We start from the raw sequence: 22427 nt of genomic DNA, 5'->3' as shown, positions 1-22427 counted from the left end.
CAGTGTTCTGTTCTCGACGCTATTTTAAATTCATTTCAATTCATTAATCAAACTTTATGAAAATTACAAATTGATTTTAAAACCACATTTTTGATATTTTTAACCTTGTTTTCAAAAACTTTTCAATACTACCTTTAGAGCAATTCCATGTCAAATAGGAAATCGGTTGTACCTGACCCTCTCCGATTTCAATGAAACTTTGTAGACATGTTATCCTACGCTTATATAAGCCATTTTTGTTAATATGGAGCCAGTTACACTCGATAAAGACATTTGAGAAGGGCGTGAGTGTTTTCAATATTTTTGTATTTCGTAATTTAAATATTGATGTAACTCGAAGCCATTGCTTCGTATCAAAAAGTGGTTAAAGACAAACTTGTAGGAAATTCCGGGCTTTCCGAAAAAAATACACTGAAACAAAAAAACACACCACCTTTGAGAGATTTTTTGATTTTTAAGTTTAAAAGTCAAATTTGAAGGCAAGCCCACGATTTTTTTTCGTTCGAATTTTTTGTGAAAATATCCTAAGATGTTACAAAAAGACTCACGAAAAATGCAGGAAGTAGCAACTCACCTAAAAAATTACAAAAATCATTTACTGAATCTGTTTTTTTTAAAGTGGTCTAAACGTAAAAATTTTCAAAAACCGATAGTGGGAATCGACTCTCCAGACAATTTTACATAAAAGTCTCCGTATTGACCATTGTCCTATGTCCAATCCTTGGGAAGATACAGCGGTTTTAAAAATAAAAATGTTGAAAAATAGGTAAAAGTCATCATATTGACAACTGTCCTAAGTCCAATCCTTGTGAAGTTACAGCGAATTTAAAAAAATGTTAAAAATAGGTTTTCTGATGGTTTTTGGCAATTTATATATGACAGACTTGATTTTTCAGTCTCGAAAATATTTTTACCGGAAAGTTCGTCCAATTTCCCATAAGTTTGTCTTTGACCACAATTCAATTGGATGTATGGGCTTACAGATATAAGCTAATAACATTGCTCATAATTGAAAACATAATATTTTTTCAGTGTAGTATAGTAACCTGGATACCCACTGAGAATTTTGGCTCGAGCCTCGACTCGATACAGGCTCGATTTCGAGCCAGATCGACTCGAGGCTCGAGCCAAAATTCTCAGTGGGTAGTAAATTAGCTTATATCTGTAAGCCCATACATCCAATTGAAATGTGGTCAAAGACAAACTTATGGGATATTGGACGAGCTTTCCGGTAAAAATATTTTCGAGACTGAAAAATCAAGTCTGTCATATATAAATTGCCAAAAACCATCAAAAAACCTATTTGTTAACATTTTTATTTTTAAATTCGCTGTAATTTCACAAGGATTGGAATTAGGACAGTGGTCAATATGAAGGCTTTTATGTAAAATTGTCTGGAGAATCGATTCCTACTATCGGTTTTTTGAAAATTTTGACGTTTAGACCACTTTAAAAAAAACCAGTTTCAGAAAATGATTTTTGTATTTTTTTATGTGAGTTGCTCCATCCTGAATTTTTCGTGAGTCTTTTTGTAACATCTTAGGCTATTTTCACAAAAATTTTGAGCGAAAAAAATCGTGGGCTCACTTTCAAATTTGACTTTTAACTTAAAAATCAAAAAATCTCCCAAAGGTAGTGTGTTTTTTTGTTTCAGTGAGTTTTTTTTGGAAAGCCCGTCAAATTTCCTACAAGTTTGTCTTTGACCACTTTTTGATACGAAGCAACGGCTTCGAGTTACAGCAATATTTAAATTACGAAATACAAAAATATTGAAATTACTTACGCCCTTTTCAAATGTCATTATCGAGTATAACTGGCTCCATATACACAAAAATGGCTTATATAAGCGTAGGATAACATGTCTACAAAGTTTCATTAAAATCGGAGAGGGTCGAGAAAAAAGTACCTAAAAAATTCCTGTTTTGGACTGGAATTGCTCCTTATCATGTATGGGTCATTCTCAGACCCCATACTTATTTGTATCAATTTTTATTTCAATTGCCTTCTACAACATTGAAAAACAAAGTTGTACTGTAAAAAATAACCATACAAAATTACAAAAAAAAGATTTTTTCATAGTGAAATTTTGTATTGCGGATTTGAAAGCCGCCTTAAATTTTCTTTTAAAATAACACGTCTTAAAACATTCAAAAAATTAGTTATCGTGAAATGACTTTGAAATTATATCAATAATTATTTTTGAAGAACATGCGTTATTTCAGAATTATGAAATTTTCATTGAATCAATATTTTTTTTTCATAAAAACCTTTTCAACATAAAATTTATAAACTATTTAAGTTGCAAATTATTTTGTGATATGGTTACGCAAGTACAGCTTGAATTTAATTTTCTCAATATTTGTTTTAATCAGTTAGGCCGGAACAAATATTTTTGAAAGTTTCAGTTGAAGTTGAAATGCCTGTGTGGATCTGCCTGTGTGGATCAATCGGACCGCGCACTGGACTCACAATCCAGAGGTCGCCGGTACGAATCCCGAGACGGACGCAAAAAATTCTAAGTGTAAATATAGGTTTTCGGTGCCCTCTCCCCGTGCCATACCTTCACACTTAGGAGACCCGGGAGGCGGAGTCTTGTCGCAAAAAGAACGATACACGCCTGTGGATCCGTTGACGAAACCGCAAGGTTTAAGAGGGCCACATTATAAGGTGTTACGTCGATTCCGTTTATGAAGTTGAAATGCAAGTGCAATCAGCTGAAAACAATTTTAAATCCATTTCTCTGTGTTTATAATCATTTTGATCATGCTTGGTTTTATTTTTTCAAAAAACCCTTGAATTTTGAAAATTTTCGATGTACAGTACCGCAAAAACCCATTTTATCCTCTGAAATTTTTGATTTCGTCAAATCTTTTTTTTTTTTAAACTAATGCCGGGACCCGTGGTTTAGGGGTAAGCGTGATTGCCTCTCACCCACTCGGCCTGGGACCTTCCATCCGTCGGGACGGGAAGTGAATGTTGGCCCTGGACTAACCTAAAAAAAAGGTTAGGTCGTTAGCTCAGTCCAGGTGTAGGAGTCGTCTCCCTGGGTCCTGCCTCGGTGGAGTCACTGGTAGGCAGTTGGAATAACAATCCAAAGGTCGTCAGTTAAAATCCCGGGGGGGATGGAAGCTTAGGTGTAAAAAGAGGTTTGCAATTGCCTCAATAATCAAGCCTTCGGACACCTAGTTTCAAGTAGGAATCTCGCAATCGAGAACGCCAAGGCAATGCTGTAGAGCGAATAATTTGATTTGTTTTTTGATGCAAAACAAGTGAACCAGTGTAAAATGCATTTTGAAGTCCTTTTTTTATTCAAATGTTGATAACATGGCTTGTTATTTCAATTTGTCTATTTTTTTTGTCCCTCCTTTTTCTCCCGACCTCGGGCAGAGCCGAGTAACATTTTTTTTTTGATATATTTGCATCGGAATTATCTGAATATTTTTAGTCATACAGCATTAAAACTAAAAAAAACATTTAAAATACAATTCAAGAGTAAAAAAGGACAAGCAAGTTCATGGTCCATATTTGTTTGGCCACAGAACTTCCTGATTAATTTAGAGCCATTTTAATTTTTTTATGGTTTTTACAATTTTACATCGAATGCAAACAGAATGAAATGGTAACGGTATGAGTGATAATAGAAAAAAAACATTAGATTCAGATTAATGAGACTGTAAGTTGATTGTTTTTCTATTCCTGGCGATTTTTAAGTTATTTAAGTAGTTATCTTAATTTTACAAGATGCATAAGTAAAAAGAATCGAAATGTCAGTTTCCAACTGAATTTGCTAATACATTTATAAAAGGAATATTTTCAATATAGACAATAAGGCCAATGCAAATTTTATTCCAAAGTTTTTGTCTCCTTCCCCCTTAAAAAACTCCATTTAAAAATAGTGGATTATTTGAATCTCAGTTGACAGCAATGCGTTTCTAACTGTAACAGATTCTTCTTTAGCGTGCGAAACTCAATTATAAAGTTTGTCCAACATTTAGGCCAGTATAATCATACAATACGTACAATAAAGCTATATTTATATTTTTTAAACTTCTTTTTTAATGATGATTCATCAAAATTTTGATAAAATTAACCCAGAGAAATCAACTTATTTTCTAAAAAATTGTTCAAAAAATTTGTTAGTTTGCCGATAAGGATGATCTTTTCCTCAACAAAGTGGTCCAAGGCCAAATTTGAGCTAAATCGGATCAATTTTTAGCTGAATTCTGCTAGTATGACGTGGAATCGCTGAGAAACTCCATTTGTTGTAAAATGAAATGAGAATAAACAATTTGTGAACATTTATATTCTTCTAAAACAATTACTGTTTCACTACGAGTTTGTTTAACAGCTGGAAGAAATACATTAATGGCATAATTAATAACGAATGCTGCCAATGCTTCTTTATTTTTTATGTTTAACTTTCACGAACCCGTTTTAAGTCAATAAAGAAAACCACATCCTCAACTCCTTTGTTTCTTCCTCTCCCCCATTAACTCAACCGTTCCGGAAACTAATTCACACAATTTGTTGTTGTTGTTTTGCTCCAGTCCCTGACCTGACCCGCAGCATAAAGCTTTGCTGCAGAGCTTCCGCAAATGTTTTGACAATAAATCGTACCCGACGGGGGCATCACGGTCCCAGAGGAGCGATGAAGTAGGGAGTGGGTGGGCTGCTGGTTGCTGGGTGGTACGTGATTTTTTGTTTTGGTTTTGCACCACCACCATTTCACGCTTCAGGACACATTAAGTACACAGGACACATACAAAAAATTGTAGGCTAAGGGGAGGGTAAGGCAAAATGCATGCATTGTTGGTGTGAACGTCAAATAACGTAATTGAAATATTATAAAAAAATACTTAATTACTACAAATGTATGATTGAAGATTTTTAAGTCAAGCGTGATAGTAAGAACTTAATATTTCAAATAAAAAATTATAAAAAATCAGTACATTTATAACAAAACATTTTAAATTTTGCTTAACAGTGTTGCCAAACACACACACACACACATGCAGGCAGAGCCTTGTTTTCCAGAGAAAGGAAAAATTAATTTAAGCACAGCGAAAACTACAAATACGGGCGCAAACCAAAAATAGAAGAAAAGGTGGTGCATTATTGTATTATTTTTTTTTCTGTTGTTGTGGATCTAACCTGCTTCGGTATTCACCTCGTGGCCCAGGTGGCGTATCGCGTATAGCAGCAGCAGTCCGTAGCTCAGCTGGAAGCCCGTCGTGAGGACATGCGCCAGGAAGGCCACACCGCAAACAATCCAGCCCCAGCCACCGTCCGGGTAGAAGTGCTGGTGCCATGGTGCAACGATGAAAAGCATTTGTTTTTGAGAAAAGAAAATGAAAAAAATAAAGTTAGTCAAACATTTTTAAAATTTTATCAAAAGATTCATTAAGTTATAGTTTTTTGAAGAAAATTTAAAAGAACAGTAAAATTTGTAAAATGTTGTGCGTGGTTTACAATGAACAATTTCACACATTTTCATGAAGCTCTAATGGGTCATCGTGGACCGTTTCTCCCCTTACAGCTCTTGTGGGAAAAACGGCCGCAATACCACGGTGGTCACCACCCACCTACCACAGGTGTCAGTCACGACACCTGTTTAAACGCGGAATTAGAGTACCGTTGAACCCGGGTTATTTGAACGCAAGAAAATCTTTAAAAATTGTTTATCTAATTTACTATGTTGAGGGTTTTCAAATAAAAGTTAATTTGGTAAAAAAATTAAATATTTTTTGTATTGAAATTATTATTTCTTCCAACCGTAACCCCCACCACGTTACCTGTCTAATTGCAGTCGTGTCGACGCCGGCCCGTCGCAGCGCCGGAACATTCCGATGCAGTGAGTGCAGCTCGCGTTCCAGCAGTGCCGGATAGGCAGAGTCCTCCTCCTCCATAAGTCGGCCCCGGTCGTAGCTGCCGCCACCTAGAAGAGGGATAGAGCGAGAGACAGATGTGTGATGGGTCGGTCCCGATGGAGAGGCAGAAGAGAATAGACTGAGGTTAGCTGGGGGTGGGTCTGGGATTAAGGACAAAGTTTTGTCACCCAGACGAGGGACATTTTAATGGGAATTGTTTTCATATTTCCAGTGCTGCAGCTGCAGGAGTGAGTAGTGTCCTAACGGGGTTGCACCACAGATTGTGGGTGTTTGTTGCGTGCCGAGTTGAGGCTGCGCTGGTTAAACGGTGGGCACGATTATCGATTTAACTGGAGGCGATAGAAAAACATCCTGGATAGTTTTTAAAGTGGAACTATCGTATTGAATTTTCAAACTCGCTGAAAGGACTCTTTTCGAACTTTGGCATCAATAACCAATTAAAAATGTGAACATGTTAATAAAATTAGTCTAGCTGATCAATACTATAAATGTGAATTCATTATTATGAGTTACAGCAGTTTGGTATAAAAGCATATAATTACAGAGCAATTACACACAGAATTAAAAAATATTGCAATATTCGTCAGGAAATGTGTGTCAAAAAATAATAATATTACACGGATAGAAATCCTACACAGAAAAAAATCAATTCTCGTTATCGTGAATTAAGTTCACGAATGTGAGAACCACGAAGGAATTTATTTATGAGTATGGTGCATTTGCACTATAAACGTGAATATATTCCTTCGTGGTTCTCGCATTCGTGAACTTAATTCACGATTTCGAGAATTGTTTTTTTTTCAATGTACAAGAAAATCCAGTAGCTCTATGTTGTCGAATTTGTATACATTGAAAAATTTACAAATTCGTCAACAATTAAATTGTTTCGTCAACAATTGTTTTCAAAATTGACAATATTTATGTACACAATTGGAAAAAAATGTTGACGATTTTGGAAGCTTTTCAATGTTTTCAAACTTGACAACATAAATTTATTCGACTTTCTTACAGGATTTATATTCGTGTATATCCGGACTCGTGAGTATTTTTATCAGTTTCTGATGAATATTCGCGTATTTACATTTAACACATATTTTTAGGTAAACAAATTTGCAACCTTTCGAATTTAACTTGTTTTCTGTGCAATACAAGTACTGCCAGTGCACAGTGGTCCGAAACCGAAATCTTGCATGACAAAATTGATAGCGGCCACACGTTAAGATTTAGAGCTATGGGGTCTTCTGGACAAATGATCAGGGTCAAAAGAGGCATCTTTTGATATGGTGGACATTAGGGTGGAATAACTTGAAAAGGTGGTGGAGTTTGACCTCGCTCTTAGATGCATCTGAAAGTACACATTCTAGAGTACATTTGTTGAAAATATCTCGGAGGTATTTTTTGTTTAACTCATTTAATCGCAATTTGAAAATGAGCACTTTTAAGTCGTTTTTTGCCCATAACTTTTGATAGAATTGACCATTGGTTGGTGTTAACTCTCAACTGAATAATTTTACGTAAAAAATATGTAAAAATTTGAACCTGATGAAAATTCACAATAAAAAACATATGAAAATTCTTCGCTTTTTTGCTTCTAACAAGTTAAACAATAATTATTGGAAAGGCTTGTAATTATTTATATTATTTTTGTGTTTTGTTTTATTTCTATTTAAGACAAACAAAATTCAATCGAGCTCAAACTTTTTCGGGGGGTTCCTTGGCCAAAATAATTCAACCCGTAACGTGCTAGGGTGGGTCAAAAAATGGTAATTTTTGTACAAAAAAACACATCATACAATAATTATAACTCCGCATCATTTCTACTGATTTAAGTTGTCTAGGAGGCAAGTGAAAAATGATTAGTTTGAAGTTCGAAAATACAGCCATTTGAAAAGCTCGTATGAAACATTAAAATTACGTTTTGATGGTGTGAGCGTAAGCCTGAAAATATTTTTACCGAATTCCTTTGAAAATTTTACGTAATGTACTAAAAAATTAAGAAAAAATCAACTTTTTCACTAAAAGGGAGTAGGAAAAATGATACTTTTTACATGAAAATTTGAAAAAAATGGGGGAGCGGTCCTGGCTGAATGGTTACGATGTTCGCTTTAAAAGCGAATGGTCCTGGGATCAATACCCATCTGCTCCCAACGAGAAAGTTCTGGACTCATTAAAATTTGAATTTAATGAAATACTTGAAACTTACGGCGGGGTTCGATCCCCTGTCCTTAGGATTGGCAAGCAAAAATGCTTTCCACTTAACCGTGGAGCATTGGTAGCTTGAGGAGGACCTAGACTGATATAGTTGAATCCAAGAATCTGACTAAGAATCAAATTGAATGCAAGTTGAATATCAGAACTCAAACAAGATTGCATGCAAGATGCAAGCGCAGTTGAAATTTAATCAAAAAATACCTCGCTAAAAATAGGCTGGGCGACTGATAGAATTCATCCAATAAGAGATGAGATGAAATGAAAGCTTTCCCATTAGAAATGAGAACACACGAAGAATTCAAACAACAATGCAAAAACGGTCGTTACCACACGCCTAGGGTGGCTCCTTAGACCATTTCCTTCCCAAAAACAGTCCAACTCCAAGCGAAACTTACTTGAGGATACCGTGGAGATTTTCCCTTAATACTCTGAAAAAAGTGGAGCATCAACACTTCCCGTCTTCCAAATCCCTTTCCTTGTCTCTGGTGCGCAGTGGAGATGGGAGCGGCCGGCAATGGACGGCTACCATGGTGGTGAGAATCTAGTTCAGGTGGGATTGGTTCTATTCCCAATTATCGATTCCTAGGCAACTTGGGCTTAGACAATCATCACATCACATGGCGAAAATCCAGTCTGCAATCCGCTAAAAATCATCATCTCCTAGCGAAGCGAAGCAAAAATTTGAAAAATTGTGGTTGAAATTTTAAATCAGGTATTTGATAAATTTTGTATAATATTATATTTATATCAATTCCAAAATTGGTTTATTTTAAATATGTTAGCATTTTTCTACATTTTCCTATATTCATCGCCAAACCTTGAATTGGATCGAGATAGTCTCAAAAAGTGGCAAGGTTTGAGTAGAAGAATTGCTCACACAGTTCAACCAGCTTCAACACAACGTGAACGAAGTCGATGTTTATTCTGAAACGACTTTTCGCCAGAATTGCAAACGACAACCGCTGACAAAAGTTGCCCAAATGGGAAATTGGCACAGTGCTCTGCAGTGTGGCACCGCCAAATTGCCTCAGGTGGTGGCCCCCCAATTGACATTCGACTGTTCACTTTCTGTGTGTCTCTCCCCTTCTATGTGCTCAAATGCATTGCATTGTTAGACTTACCACCGCCAGGATACGTTCCGTTGTGTGCGTGATGTCCCGTTGAAGCCACCGTCACCTGGTTCGATGCAGTGGACCCGGCAGTATGCAAATGGCCGGTGCTGGTGGCAATGTGGTTCCGGCCATCGCCACCGCCACGGAGGCTGCTGTTATGGACGCTCCCTCGCGTTAGGGTGTTGTTGGCACTATCCGAGGAGGTGAGGTGCTGGTGGGACCTGTTCAGTGAGGAGTTGACCGAGGCATTGAATCGACACCGCTGGCAGCCGTTCCGAACGGGTGGGGGTCGTGGGGCGGGGGCCGGTGGAGGGGACGCCGATAGGGCAGGGGAATCCGGATCGGAGGAGGGCGCGTGGTTAATGCCGAGCATTGTTTCGTCGACTTGTGATTCCTGGTTCTGCTGCCGGCGAACGTCTGTCGAGGTCGACGTGGACTTGGTGGCCACGGGGTGGTGGGTCGCGGGTGGGGCCTGTTGGAACGGGTACGGTGGGAGCAGTGGAACCTGCGGAGGATTCCACCCGGCTAGGTAGTGGTGGTTGGTGGGCCGGGATCGCCTGGGGAGGGTCGAGGGGGCCGAGTTGAGGGTTTGTGACGTCGAGTAAAAGTATCCGAGGGCACTCGACGACAAACAGGTGCAGGTGAGATTGATGTTGTTGTTGCAATAGTAGCAATTGTTTTTCTGTCGGTTGGTGGTGGCGTTGTTGTTGTTGATGTTACTGCTGCTGGTAGTCTGCTGTCGGCTTTGGCCGTAATGTCATGGAAGGGTCATCGAGTGGTGCAGCGGGTATGACGTGGCGGCGGTCTGTTGCTGCTGGCCGGAAACTGGCAGCGGGTAGGGCAGGTTCGGATAGCTTCGGTACATGTACTGATTCGTGTTTAGAGCGCCCAAACTTTGCTGGTTGAACATTTTCGGCGACGTTCTAGTGTCTAGAGGTGCAGCAGTACAAAGGAACAACTTTTGTGGATTGTTTACTCTTGCTTTGGCCCCCAAGGGGACCTCGTTAAGTTGTTTGGATAGAGTTTTTCCGGGTGAAACTTCTTCTGGTAGCACTTCGGCCTCAGATCAAGGTGGGATATTCTCGGCGGTGTGTGACTACGTGTGCTTTTCCGTTTTCAGATTCACAGTGGTGTATTTATCACAGCGTTAGGAAGCGTACAAAGTGAGACGTATCCTCACCTTCATCAAAGCATTTCTCTGTAAATTATGTGATTTTTTTTATATTTGCAAATGGACTGAAGTTTATGCATAAGAAATGTGAAGCTAAAGAAACTATTTTGAATATTGTTCAAATTTCGATTAACCAGCTTGTAAAAATCGTGCACAAAATAGTTTCTTTGGTTTTAAGTGCAATAAATCCTTCATTCAATTTCAAAGTTACCTGGCACCCAAGGTTGAACACATTCTACTTAAACTAACGTTCCCGGCAAAAATTGAGCACGCGCACGCTCATATTTCCAACACTCCGCAAAACCGCAATGAGAGAGCACTCATTCCAAAGTGTCCGGCGGTGGAATTCGTCGTCGTGCGGTATTAAAGAGGGGGCTGATTTATAGAACATCACCCATTTAATTTGAATATCCGTCGCGGGCGTGTCCCCGCGGCTCAACTGCGGTGGAGGTGGAGGACCTGCGGCATGGCGTCTTCCTCCCGCGTTGACGAGGGTGTCGCTGACCAACAACTTTGGGGACAACAATCAACGAGATCACTCCGAATCCACGTCGTCGCGGCAAGCACGCCGTTGGCATCAGCTCGTAAAGTCACGTATTTATGAATCTCTTCTCGGCCGGACCGGGCCTGCAGCTTCATCGTCAGAACAAATTTTGCACTTGGGCCACTGCCGGCGGTTGGGATGAAGTCTGCAAAACATGAAAAGAAGAAATCTTTGGTGAGAATCGATGAGAAGATCGTGGTGCCGCGGCGAATAAAATTATTTATGTGCGGATAAATTTCCGTTAATGCGACAGCAACAACGAGAGAACATGAGAGTTTAATAATTTAATATAAAAAAAGTAAGAGAAACGATTATAGACTCCACAGCACAGTTGTCGGACCCGGGAAAGGAGTAAGAAATCAACGGATCAGCTGGGTAATGAGCCGTTTAGCACTAGTTCATTACAGATAAAGCTCGTAAAAGTTACAGCAGCGGCAGCTCACCCTGGAATGAAGCAATTACTCGTGCGTGTGTTATTGTGTGAGATTAGGCTGGACTGTCGTAAAGATCGACCGCGAATCAATAACATTATTTCAGAGCATACAGTGAATCCTCCGGGATGATTTGGAATCAGAGACCGAAGATCTATTATTATTCAAACAGTTATCAGACCATTTGTAATACTTTGATTGATTTCAAAACAATTGCTTTCAATTTGTTTTGATATTGAAAAACATTTGATGTATTTTCTCAATATTGCTGTTTATATTTTGATTTATACTGAATTTTACATAAAACATGATTTAGATTGTTGCAGTTCATTTGTACTATCTAGGAAATTTGTTTTGTTTCGATACAGTTGCTCAGTTCATATTTGAAACAATGCTCTTTTTCGAATTAAGAACTGTGTCGCACTGTTTCCAAACAATAAATCATGTTTCCAATGAATAATTACGCAATCCACAATACTAATCACATTCATAATAATGAAAACGTGCTATAATTTAAAATTATAAATTCAAAACACACACAATACCGTGACACCTCCACGGTTCAACAGCCCTGAGCAGGTCACCTCCACCCCATCGACAATCGCTTCATTGCACGCAAATCCTTTCCCCTCTAGGGGGCCTGACTCGCGCTCACCCGGGTTTTTTGGAGGAGCAAAATGTTTCCATTATTTTCACGGTTCATAAAGCTCGTAATGCCCGGCAGTTTTCCATTTTCGGCCTCCCCTGCGCTGCTGATCCTTTCAACTCTTCCCCCTTCCGTGTATGGAGATGAGCCTTAAAGTTATTTCATTAATAAATCAAAGTTTTTCCTCCCCGGTACAAGGATGAAGCCCCGCGCCTAAAGCAGACCTGCCGTTGAGGTTAAGCCTCTGGGAAAAAGTTGGGAAAACTAACGTACCGCGAAATGGCTGGGTTCATTGGGGGCGATGGTAAAGGGAGGGGGCCCTCAACGTGTGAAGTGTGATGTTGGCCTTCAGCTGGTCCGGCCATGGTTAATGGTGCCGGGTAAAAGTGCTGCGGGATTGAGCTTGAAAAATGAAACACCCCTTTTGCAGAGCTGGGGCTCTCGTGAGCTTTAATGTAATCAGGGAGATGAAGTGAAACACAGAATCGTCGAAGTTTTAAGTGCTTCTCGGAGGCCATGTGGTTTGCGCTGTCTTTGGAAAGCTGTAAAACATTTAACGCAGGCCTTGGGGATCAATTTTAAGATGTTTCATTCTGGATTATATTTCTTTGTGACAAAATACAATTTTAAAATGAAGACCTTTTTCAGTACAAATGAAAACCCATCGAATTCAACTTCGCACTCCAACTCCACAAAAAGCTTCGTTTAACTTTGTGAAGGTGTGAACAGCACTCGTTTTCCCAGTTCTACTATGAAACAATGGGCTGGCCAACGATTTAAACGCTAGCCTTTTGTTCCGCCCTGGGGAAAACCAGCTGATGATTTTCCCAGTACAAACACCCACTCTTTCTCTTGAAGTTGCCCCGTGCAGAACCCACTCAGGGAAGCTTCAAATGAAAAGCTGTCGAACAACTCAACCCCAGTACAACTGGAAGCTTTAGGGCAAAACAGCACTCGTTCAATGTCCGTCCATTCGTTGCGGGTTTGGTCTGGTTTGTACAAAACGGAAGGAAGCAAAAGTTAATTCTCCATAATGGCCCAATTATCTTTATGATTTACGGGCGAACGGCGAACGCTTCCGGCAGTACTCCAGGAATGACCTGGATCGGTTGAACGGGCAGAGACAACCTTTCCTAGGGGAGAACAACAGGAAACAGTGCACTTAATTAGAGGAACGTTGCTGCCAGGAGAACATAGCAACACAGCTTTCTTTTAAAGGGTGTTTGAATTTCGTTATTAAAGTTAATGTCTTGTCTTGAAACACGTCCCAACATGAAAAAAACTGATGCTTTTGAGTTATTCTGTGATTCATTAGATTTTGAGATTAGGTTTGGATTTCGCTCTTCTTGGAGAATTCCAAGCCCTGATTTGTTGTATTCTTCTGAAATTACGTCCCAAATTTTCGAGGTTATTTGATTGTATCATTGCCAAGATTTAGTTATTTTTAGCTGATGCTTTTAAGAAACGAGTACCCCAATATCTTAACATTAACAAGACCAAATCGGCTCAAAATTTTGGAAGACTGGTTCTGTGTGCTGATTTTCAAAAGGTTGATTAAATAAAGAAATTTTTATTTATCATATAAAAAATGACAGACAACGAGTAAGGGGTTTCTCAAGACTACTATTTTTAAAACATGTACTAGGGTAGGCCACACAAGGTTCATGCACAATTTTTGAAAAAAGGTTATTTCAATAGTGTTTAAAAAATAGTTGCGTTGAAATTTTTTATTTTGAATACCGGGGTTACTTTGATAGTCATAGTTTTTGTTGTTAAAATCAGGTTAAAGGTGTTCAAATTGTATATTTACGACGAAAGAAAAAAAGTCAATGCTTATATAAATAACTAAATTTATAAGCTTTTAATAAAATACAAATTTAAGGTAAAATTGGTTAAAAGTCAGAATTTTGCCTCAATTTTATTAAAAATAGTTTTGTTTATAATATTATCGATTCATATTGCTTTTTAAACCGAATTCGAAACACGGATCAAAAGTTTTCACATTTTGTATGAAATTTTTTCTACTGAAAATGCTTTCAAATTTGGAAATTTTATTTAATTATGTTTCAAAAACACATTTTTTTATTTACTGACTTCGTTTACCTTCTCCTAGTGGAAAATTGTCCGAAGAATCCGAAAATGCATTACGTTTTCCGATTTGAAATCATGTTCGTTGAGAAAATCATGACACTTTGAAGTATGAAAGTGCTAGTCATTAACGTTATCCTAATTTTAGTTAACTAACTTTTAAAACACTTTAAAATTTAATGAAAACTTCTTCTAGAAGAACCTTGAACCTTTCTCTACCCCGGACAGTATGATTCCATACAATTCCGTACGTATTTTGTTTGCACTCTTCATTTTCCAAAAAAATCTCAAACCTATCAAAGTCATCCTGTTTTACGGTATCTCTTTAGAGTCTTCATCCCAAATTTAAGCAAATTTAGTCCATTCAATCTCGAGATAACGTGGCACCCATCAATCAGCTCGGTGTTTAGAGAAAAACGCTGATACAAGGAATGAATTTGGAAATTAGTCTTGTTATTTTTATCATTATTTTGTAATACAATATGTCTAAACTTTTGATCCAAGATCTTTGGTCTCGGTTCTCTAGGCTACCATTTGGTGCTAAGCAATAATATAGGAATTGTTTAAAATTTAAAATTTGAAATTAAGGACTGTTTTTCAAAAGTTTATCAATTTAACGTCTAATGTCTTGCACGTTTAAAAAACATTGTCGAAATAAATCGTGATTTAATGATTCAAATCTGGAAAGTTTGCTTTTACGAAAAATATCGAGTGTTTTACAATTACAATTGCATTAATCCAGAATTTCACAGGATTTCTCAAGTTTTAGATAGCTTTTGGATCGTTTATTGAATAAATAAGTTGTGTAAGGAATTTGAAAAGAACAATTTCTGATAATCAACTGAGGCAAACGCGGAAAGCTATCCAAATTAACCATCAAAAAATCAAACTGACTGTTAAATATAAATATCTAATTAGCAACATCTTTGGACAAATCAAAAAGCCATTCAATTTAAAAAAGATGACATTTTCATCATCAAACCCCGTACAAATCTGTATTTTACGAAAAAAAATCCGTATTGAAATCCGGCCACGATGAGGGTCAAAAATCCGTACGGTAAGGAAAACATCCGTACAGAAGTTAGCCACTTTGTTCTATGTTTTTAATTTTGATGTATTGGAGCCTGACATTTCAAAAAGGCAAATTATTTTTGTGTATCCCTTTCACTCAAATGACAGCTTACATATGGTGTGAAAGGGACACACTCTTGTTTAAAAAAGTTAGGTGCCCTAACGAAATGGCAAGCACGAATTTCTGTCCGAGCTTTTCCTACCATCAGTGGGGGTGACATTGGGTCTGGGGGGTGAGATTGGGTCAAATGGATTTTTTACGGATTTTACCATTCCTCAGGTTCTTCTCAATAAAAATGAATTCTGATAAAAGGGTTGTGTAGTGGACATCTTAAGATGACTTTGCTGAAAAAATCTCGTTCCTAGAACAAATCCTGTTATTTTGGCAGCTGTCTAAAGTTGGGGTACGTTTTTGGCCAAAAATGACCCCTCGAAAAATCATTTTTCTAATATTTTTGTTAGAATTGCTCGAAAACTACCCAAATGTTTGAAAATCTCCACTTCAAACATTGTAGCGTGTCAATACGATTCCCTCGAACAAGAAACACTGTTGGATGACTTGTTTTTACCATATCGTTGTATTTTAGCATCATTTAAGTTTCATTTGACTCAATGTCACCCCCTCTAAGGGGTGAGATTGGGTCGATTTTCAAACAATTGGCATTTAAGGTAGTGTTCATCAAAATCCACCATATTTTGGGAAAATGTAAGTAAACTATCTAAGAACAAATCTACGTTGAAAGATTTAAATTTATTTAAATTGTTTCTGTTATTAAGAAAATACGAGAGGTGTATCGTTTTTTGACCCATAGTCCCCCTCACTGACGGTATGTCTTTTTTACATCATATTTTTTCACATAAGTCGCCAAACAATTTTGCAGGCTGGCCATTCAAAATGGGCTTATATTCGATTATTGTTTGTTTTTTTGGGAAAGGATTTCCTGATCAATTTGGTGTGTTTGGGAAAGTTATAAGCACATTTTCAATTCATGAAGAAGTGTAAATTAGAAAGTTTCCAGGATCACATGAAAGTTTATATTTTCAGCTTTTTTGTGTGGAAGGGCTAATTTTGTTTTCCACACTGTTTCTATAGAGAATAGGGTGGTTATATAACCCTCAAATAGCATGCAATTCGTGTGAGGGTTCGCTTCTCACTAATTTTCTATACTCGGCCACAAAAAAAAGTGGAAAATTCAACTTGCCCCATGAATTGGGAATGTGAAGACAAATTGTTGGTCGGTGTTATTTGAAGGATTTATTCAAAACTTGAGCTGTCAAAAAGACTGACAAATTTGCAATTGATGGACGGCTGGACTACAAAGGATGGTGAGACTTCAATGACATCACTTAGAAATTGCATTGCTTTGCAGTAATCATAGATATGAGTGTATTTCCAATGTATTTCTACGTTCAAAGGAATGTTCAGGTAAATGTCTTATTATGATTTCTTAAATTTCAATCAACTCTTGATGTAAAGGTGACATCATTCCTGCAAAAATTAAGAGAATAGCATCTCTTCATAATAAACTGAAATAAACTCCATCACACCCAAATTGCCTTCGTCCCAATTCCACCACGGAAAATAAACCGTGCAACATCCAAAAACTCACAGTCGCATTTTGATTGCAATCACGCACCGTCCGGTGTTTTCGACATGTGACGAAACCCGTTCCCGTGGCCAAACGCTCCCAACCGGGTGGGTAAATAAAATTCGAGGATATAACAATTAAAGGCCCAATGCCGTGATGACCAGCGGAAGATTACGTTAATTGGAAGGCGACAACAGGGCCTGCTGGTATAGGAGAAGCCCGCGCGTATCATGTCAATCGCCGAACATGGGTCCTAACAAGCGCCTTAATTAAGCTAATTCCCTGTCATTCCGATTGGCCACGGACGTAAATCCCTCTAAATCCGTTAATAAAACCTTGTATTAAAAGTGGCGTTTCAGGCTCGACCGGCAGCAATCGGGAACGATGAGTGGCGACTGAATTGCTGCCGGAATTGGCCAGTGCAGGCCGTGCAAAAACTGCATCACAAAAAAGGCTGAACCTGAGTTCTAAATCGCAACACGGGACGCAGCAAACGGAGCCATCGATCGACTCTTTTAAATATATTTCAATAATTGATGAAGCAAATCCTCCCCGTCATGTTCAGTCTGGTTGCAGTCCAGGATAAAGAAGGGGAGATTGGAGTTGTTGAAGATTTTCGATAGTTTTTTTTTTTTTTTGCAGAATGAAAACTGAAATTGGCGGAATAAACCTCAAAGCTTTTAGTTTTTTTTGAAAATTAAGAAAAAAATATGTAAATAAAAAAAAAACAATACTCTTAAGCAATCAAAGCAAATTTAGCCTCCTGATGGGACTGTTGTGTTCAACTATCCAGAACGTTGTTGCACTCTTTCACTTCTCTGCTCAGCGGATGGTTCCGATCGATTTGACCTGGACGACATCAAATTCGCTGGCGAGGGTGGCAATGAACGCACTCACCACAGTCCAAAGCTTGAACCAACTGGGGAGCTTTGGTGGCAGTTTTTTGTGCAAAATGGGCAACATAAAATGCAGAAACAAATATTTGATAGGGTGGTCCAGTATTGTTTTTCACCATTTTTGCTAGACAGTTTTAGCACTGGATTTTAAGTTCATATAAATTGTCAAATATTTTTTCAAACCTACGTTTTCAAACTTAAGCTCAAGAATCACCCTAGACAACCAACCACACTGGCTCAAACGAACCCAGTGATGGCAACAACATCGGCATCGACTGGCTGGTTGACTGAGAATGGATGCACAGGAGAGCAGATGTCAACCGGGGGAAGAATTTATGCAAATCAGAAATTGGAATCGCTCCGGTCAACAATCGAACGGATCGATCCATTTGGCAGAGATGTTGACTGGTTACACATATACTCATGTGTGCACATACGTACATAAACACAAACACTCCCACCCACACAGTTTGGCTACTGTCGAGCAGCCGGCCAAAGTTTCGTAGAAAATGCTTCTGCATCGGACGTGTGTATCGAAAGGTACAAGGGTCGGTATATTGAATTTTTGACTTGGTGACATTTGGATGTGATAAGCTTGACCGGATGGAACGTTTGCAAAAATAAGCAGTCGAATCGTGAATGAAGGGGAGTTAAAGTTGTTTAATCTGATGTTTTGTTTCTATCAGCCGGTTGCTAAAATTTTGTGATACTTTTAACATTCAAGGAACATTCATAAACCACGTGGACATTTTTTTGGAAATGTTTGATCAAAAGAGTAACAACAGCAAACTAAAGTTAGTTTGATTGGCTGAACTCTTAAAAATACAATAATGGTTAATTGTTTCAAGTTTCAAAGTACAAAAATCTCATTTTTATATGATTTTTGAGTAATAAATTTCACCTTTGTTTCATTTGTTAACCTTAAAAATTGAACGATGTGTTACTGAGATATTGGCACTAGAAAATGGGGGCTATTTGGGTAAGGCAAAACATACATTTTCCAAAAACAATCCTGTTTCTTTTTTATCCACCATATCTCAGCAACCAGAGGTCCAATCTTCAATATTTCCCATACAGTATTATAAGCAATTTTCCAAACTATTCAAAAAAATATTTTTAGATGTGGACGCTCATGGCGCTTTTTTTTGTCAAAATCAAATTTTTATATCGTGCTTTAAAACTGACTCATTTTATTTAAAAATCGTGAAGTACTTTTTGGTTGGAAATTTGACATTACATCAAAAACGTTACTTAATCCACCTTTAGGTGGTTGGTGCCTTCCTGACATTCTTTCAGCAAAATATTTGAGAGCCAGCCTCATTTATTTTTATAAATAACACTAAATTGTTTATAACTTTTGATAGGGTTATCAGATCTTCAATGTTTTTGGCTCAAAGGAAAAGGTCTTTAAAATACCGTTCTAAAAATGTATATTAAGGCAGGTTTTCTTATAAAAGCCACCCTTTTTACAATCTCCCAGACTTTAGTCAAAATATTTTATTAGCATAAGTTTTGAAGTACTTTACCAAACTTTATAATTTTCAATAGATATTTATGGGAGGCGGATCGAATGAGCTCAAAACGGTGCCGGTAGACGGTAGACCTTTAATTAGAATTTGATTCTGAGTCGAAATGTATACGCAAAGGTGGATCTACAAAGTCAAATTAAGGAGTTCAATGTTTGAGTTAGGTGAGGAAGGCAAAAATGAAGTCGAATAAGATCAAGTAAAATTTCTGGTTCAAAAAAATTTTTTTTTTAGTCGCGTCTTTGCAGCATAATTTTGATCCACACTTCTCTATGGCTTTAAAGTGGTGTGTTATTGTTCCATATATTAAAAAAATACCGGTTTTGGGAAACATTTAAAAAAAGGGTTGAAGTAAGATCTGTCTTTTTTTTCGGGTATCGTAAATCTGGGAGACATTAATATTATTTATTTTTTTTTCAAATATTTTTGAGACGGTAAGACTAGTTTCAATATATGTTTTTTCAAAACATGTACTGGGGTAGGCTACAGAATGTCCTTGAAAGCTTTTTTTCGGTTTTCACCAAGATTTTGAGCCATTTTGCTGAACACAGTGTTGTCGTGGCACCCGTTTTTTTAAACTTCAAATAGCTATATCTCATAACAATCCTTGAAATTTTTGCCGATTTATATGTTTGTCACCTCTCACTTAGTTTATTGACTTTTAATAAAATGATTACAAATTTGATGTAAATAAAATAAAATATTCAAAGATATCTTTTTTTCCGCCAAAAACTGAAAAAACTTATGAATCTGGATATATTTCTGAATTCTGATTCATAAACACGTAAAACTTTTTGCATAGAGACTAATTTTATTAGTTCTTACGATATAACTGTCCGATGAATCTGATAATGCAGTTCGTTTTCTTTTTAGAGTTCATTTTCATTGGGAAAACATGTTTTAAAAGTTGACTATTTATCAATGTTTTCTAAATTTTTGTAATTTACTTTCAAACCATTTTTAATTGGTTGAAACCCATTTTTATGTACCTTGAACACTTCTTTACCAATCTTAGTATGGTTCCAGACCGTTCCGTTTGTGGCTAATTCTTATTGTTCATGTTGCAAACAAATCATCAACCTATTAATCTAACTCTAAAAATTCCTAAAAAACGTTTTTGAATTCATTAAATATTCATATCCGGTTTTGGTGGAGAATTGCCTATAACTTAAAATTGCTTGATTTTGATGAAACTTGAAGAAGTCCAATTCTCTTCTAATTTAGGAGGTCTTTTGAAGCTCATAGCTTTTGCAATGTGCTATCAAAATCGGAATCGGAAACACATTGTTTACTTCATCGTGTTATAAATATGATTTATTTTTTTTTTCACAAATTGTCCGGTATTCATAACATTGATTGATGTTTCAACGCCGTCGTGCTAACTTGTCGTACGTCGTTTTCTGACGTTCCGAGAAAACGCGTTTTAATGTTTGACCTTGAATAAACAAAAACTAGAGCACGCAATGTAAACAATAACAATCACGTTTTGTGTGGTTGACCATTCTGTGCATCGTCCTGAAATTTGGTTGAATTTGGTTGCTGGAGTCCCGAGTTTAAACTGAAAATGTTTACGGTAGTCGAGCTCGTTCTTGTGTCAAACGCGTTCTGACCTGAAGTCCCTTTGGACAATTGTCGCACTAACATGCATTTTCAGGCTGTGTGAAGAATGCACGACAAGATTGAAACTTCTTTCATATGAAAAGTGATAAAAATGCACGGCGTTTTTTCGGGTTTTAATTGAATATCTCAGGATTGAAATCGAATTTTGGGGATCTGTGAAGGTCAAAAGGTGGACCATGTTGAACTGAAAAAAATTGCGTTCTTAACTACATTTGGTTCAAAACACACGTACGACAAGTTAGCACGACAGAGACGATTTAAGCTTGAATTTAATTTCAACTGTCGTTACGTTTATTTTGAATTGCTTATCACCTGATCTCGCCCAAGGGCATCCAGCAACCATTTTGCCCGAAAACCAAATTCTGTTTGCACGCATCACAAGTATTTCACCTTTTCCATATCCGTTCCAATTTCATAGCCCCTCCTGTTTGAAATGACATTCCCGGCGCGCGGTAATGCAGTGATAAAAATGACATTTTATTCTCAACCCCAAGTCAAGGGTTTACCGAATGCCGTAAAATATATAAAAATTCCACGCGGTGTTGTTGTTGCGAGGAAAAGAAAACAAAGCATTTTTTCATTTTCTTATTGCACTCGAAGCATTGAGGAGAATTTGGTTTTACTCATGCTCCAATTCTTAGCTTCTTCTCCTTTTCTGTTATTATTTTCGCAAATGAAGACGTATCGTGGGACTTTTACTTGCCGCACTTGCGTAATAAATAACAAATGTAGGTAGTGCATTTCTTGCGACGGAGAGGCAACATCTTCCTCTTGTAAATACTGCTCTGCTCTGAGCATGAACACCGTGAGTTCGTTTGTTTATTAGTTGAGCAGTTCTCTAGGATTTCGGTCATTCGATTTTTTTTTGTATTTTTTAATCCGACTGAAACTTTTTTGGTGCCTTCGGTATGCCCAAAGAAGCCATTTTGCATCATTAGTTTGTCCATATAATTTTCCATACAAATTTGGCAGCTGTCCATACAAAAATGATGTATGAAAATTCAAAAATCTGTATCTTTTGAAGGAATTTTTGATCGATTTGGTGTCTTCGGCAAAGTTGTAGGTATGGATACGGACTACACTGGAAAAAATAATACACGGTAAAAATTTGGTGATTTTTTATTTAACTTTTGTCACTAAAACTTGATTTACAAAAACACTATTTTTAATTTTTTTATTTTTGATATGTTTTAGAGGACATAAAATGCCAACTTTTCAGAAATTTCCAGGTTGTGCAAAAATCATTGACCGAGTTATGAATTTTTAATCTATACTGATTTTTCAAAAATCGAAATTTTGGTCGTAAAAATTTTCAACTTCATTTTTCGATGTAAAATCAAATTTGCAATAAAAAGTACTTTAGTGAAATTTTGATAAAGTGCACCGTTTTCAAGTTATAGCCATATTTAAGTGACTTTTTGAAAATAGTCGCAGTTTTTCATTTTTTTAAATTAGTGCACATGTTTGCCCAGTTTTGAAAAAAATATTTTTGAAAAGCTGAGAAAATTCTCTATATTTTGCTTATTCGGACTTTGTTGATACGACCTTTAGTTGCTGCGATATTGCAATGCAAAGGTTTAAAAACAGGAAAATTTATGTTTTCTAAGTTTCACCCAAACAACCCACCATTTTCT

At 37.2% G+C, this 22427-nt stretch overlaps 1 protein-coding gene across 5 annotated transcripts in view; it reads right to left on the bottom strand.

Moving 5' to 3' along the window:
- The window catches only part of LOC6031873 (monocarboxylate transporter 12), a 78250-nt gene that overhangs the window by 39412 nt on the left and 16411 nt on the right, over window positions 1-22427 (bottom strand). For 4 of the 5 annotated variants that reach the window (XM_038255225.1, XM_038255223.1, XM_038255226.1 and 1 more), the window contains exons 3-6: window positions 10594-11071; window positions 9221-10409; window positions 5793-5935; window positions 5152-5299 (exon numbers count right to left, since the gene is read on the bottom strand). In XM_038255225.1, coding sequence (XP_038111153.1) covers window positions 5152-5299; window positions 5793-5935; window positions 9221-9584 — 655 coding nt within the window. In that variant the 5' untranslated portion in view covers window positions 9585-10409; window positions 10594-11071. Of the gene's footprint in view, window positions 1-5151; window positions 5300-5792; window positions 5936-9220; window positions 10410-10593; window positions 11072-22427 lie in introns of those variants that run through there. The other variant, XM_001842519.2, reaches the window with a different exon arrangement.

The sequence above is a fragment of the Culex quinquefasciatus genome, chromosome 2, assembly GCF_015732765.1.
Source record: "Culex quinquefasciatus strain JHB chromosome 2, VPISU_Cqui_1.0_pri_paternal, whole genome shotgun sequence".
Lineage (NCBI taxonomy): Eukaryota > Metazoa > Arthropoda > Insecta > Diptera > Culicidae > Culex > Culex quinquefasciatus.
The sequence above is the reverse complement of the archived record's forward strand: the minus strand, read 5'-3'. Positions and strand labels throughout refer to the sequence as shown.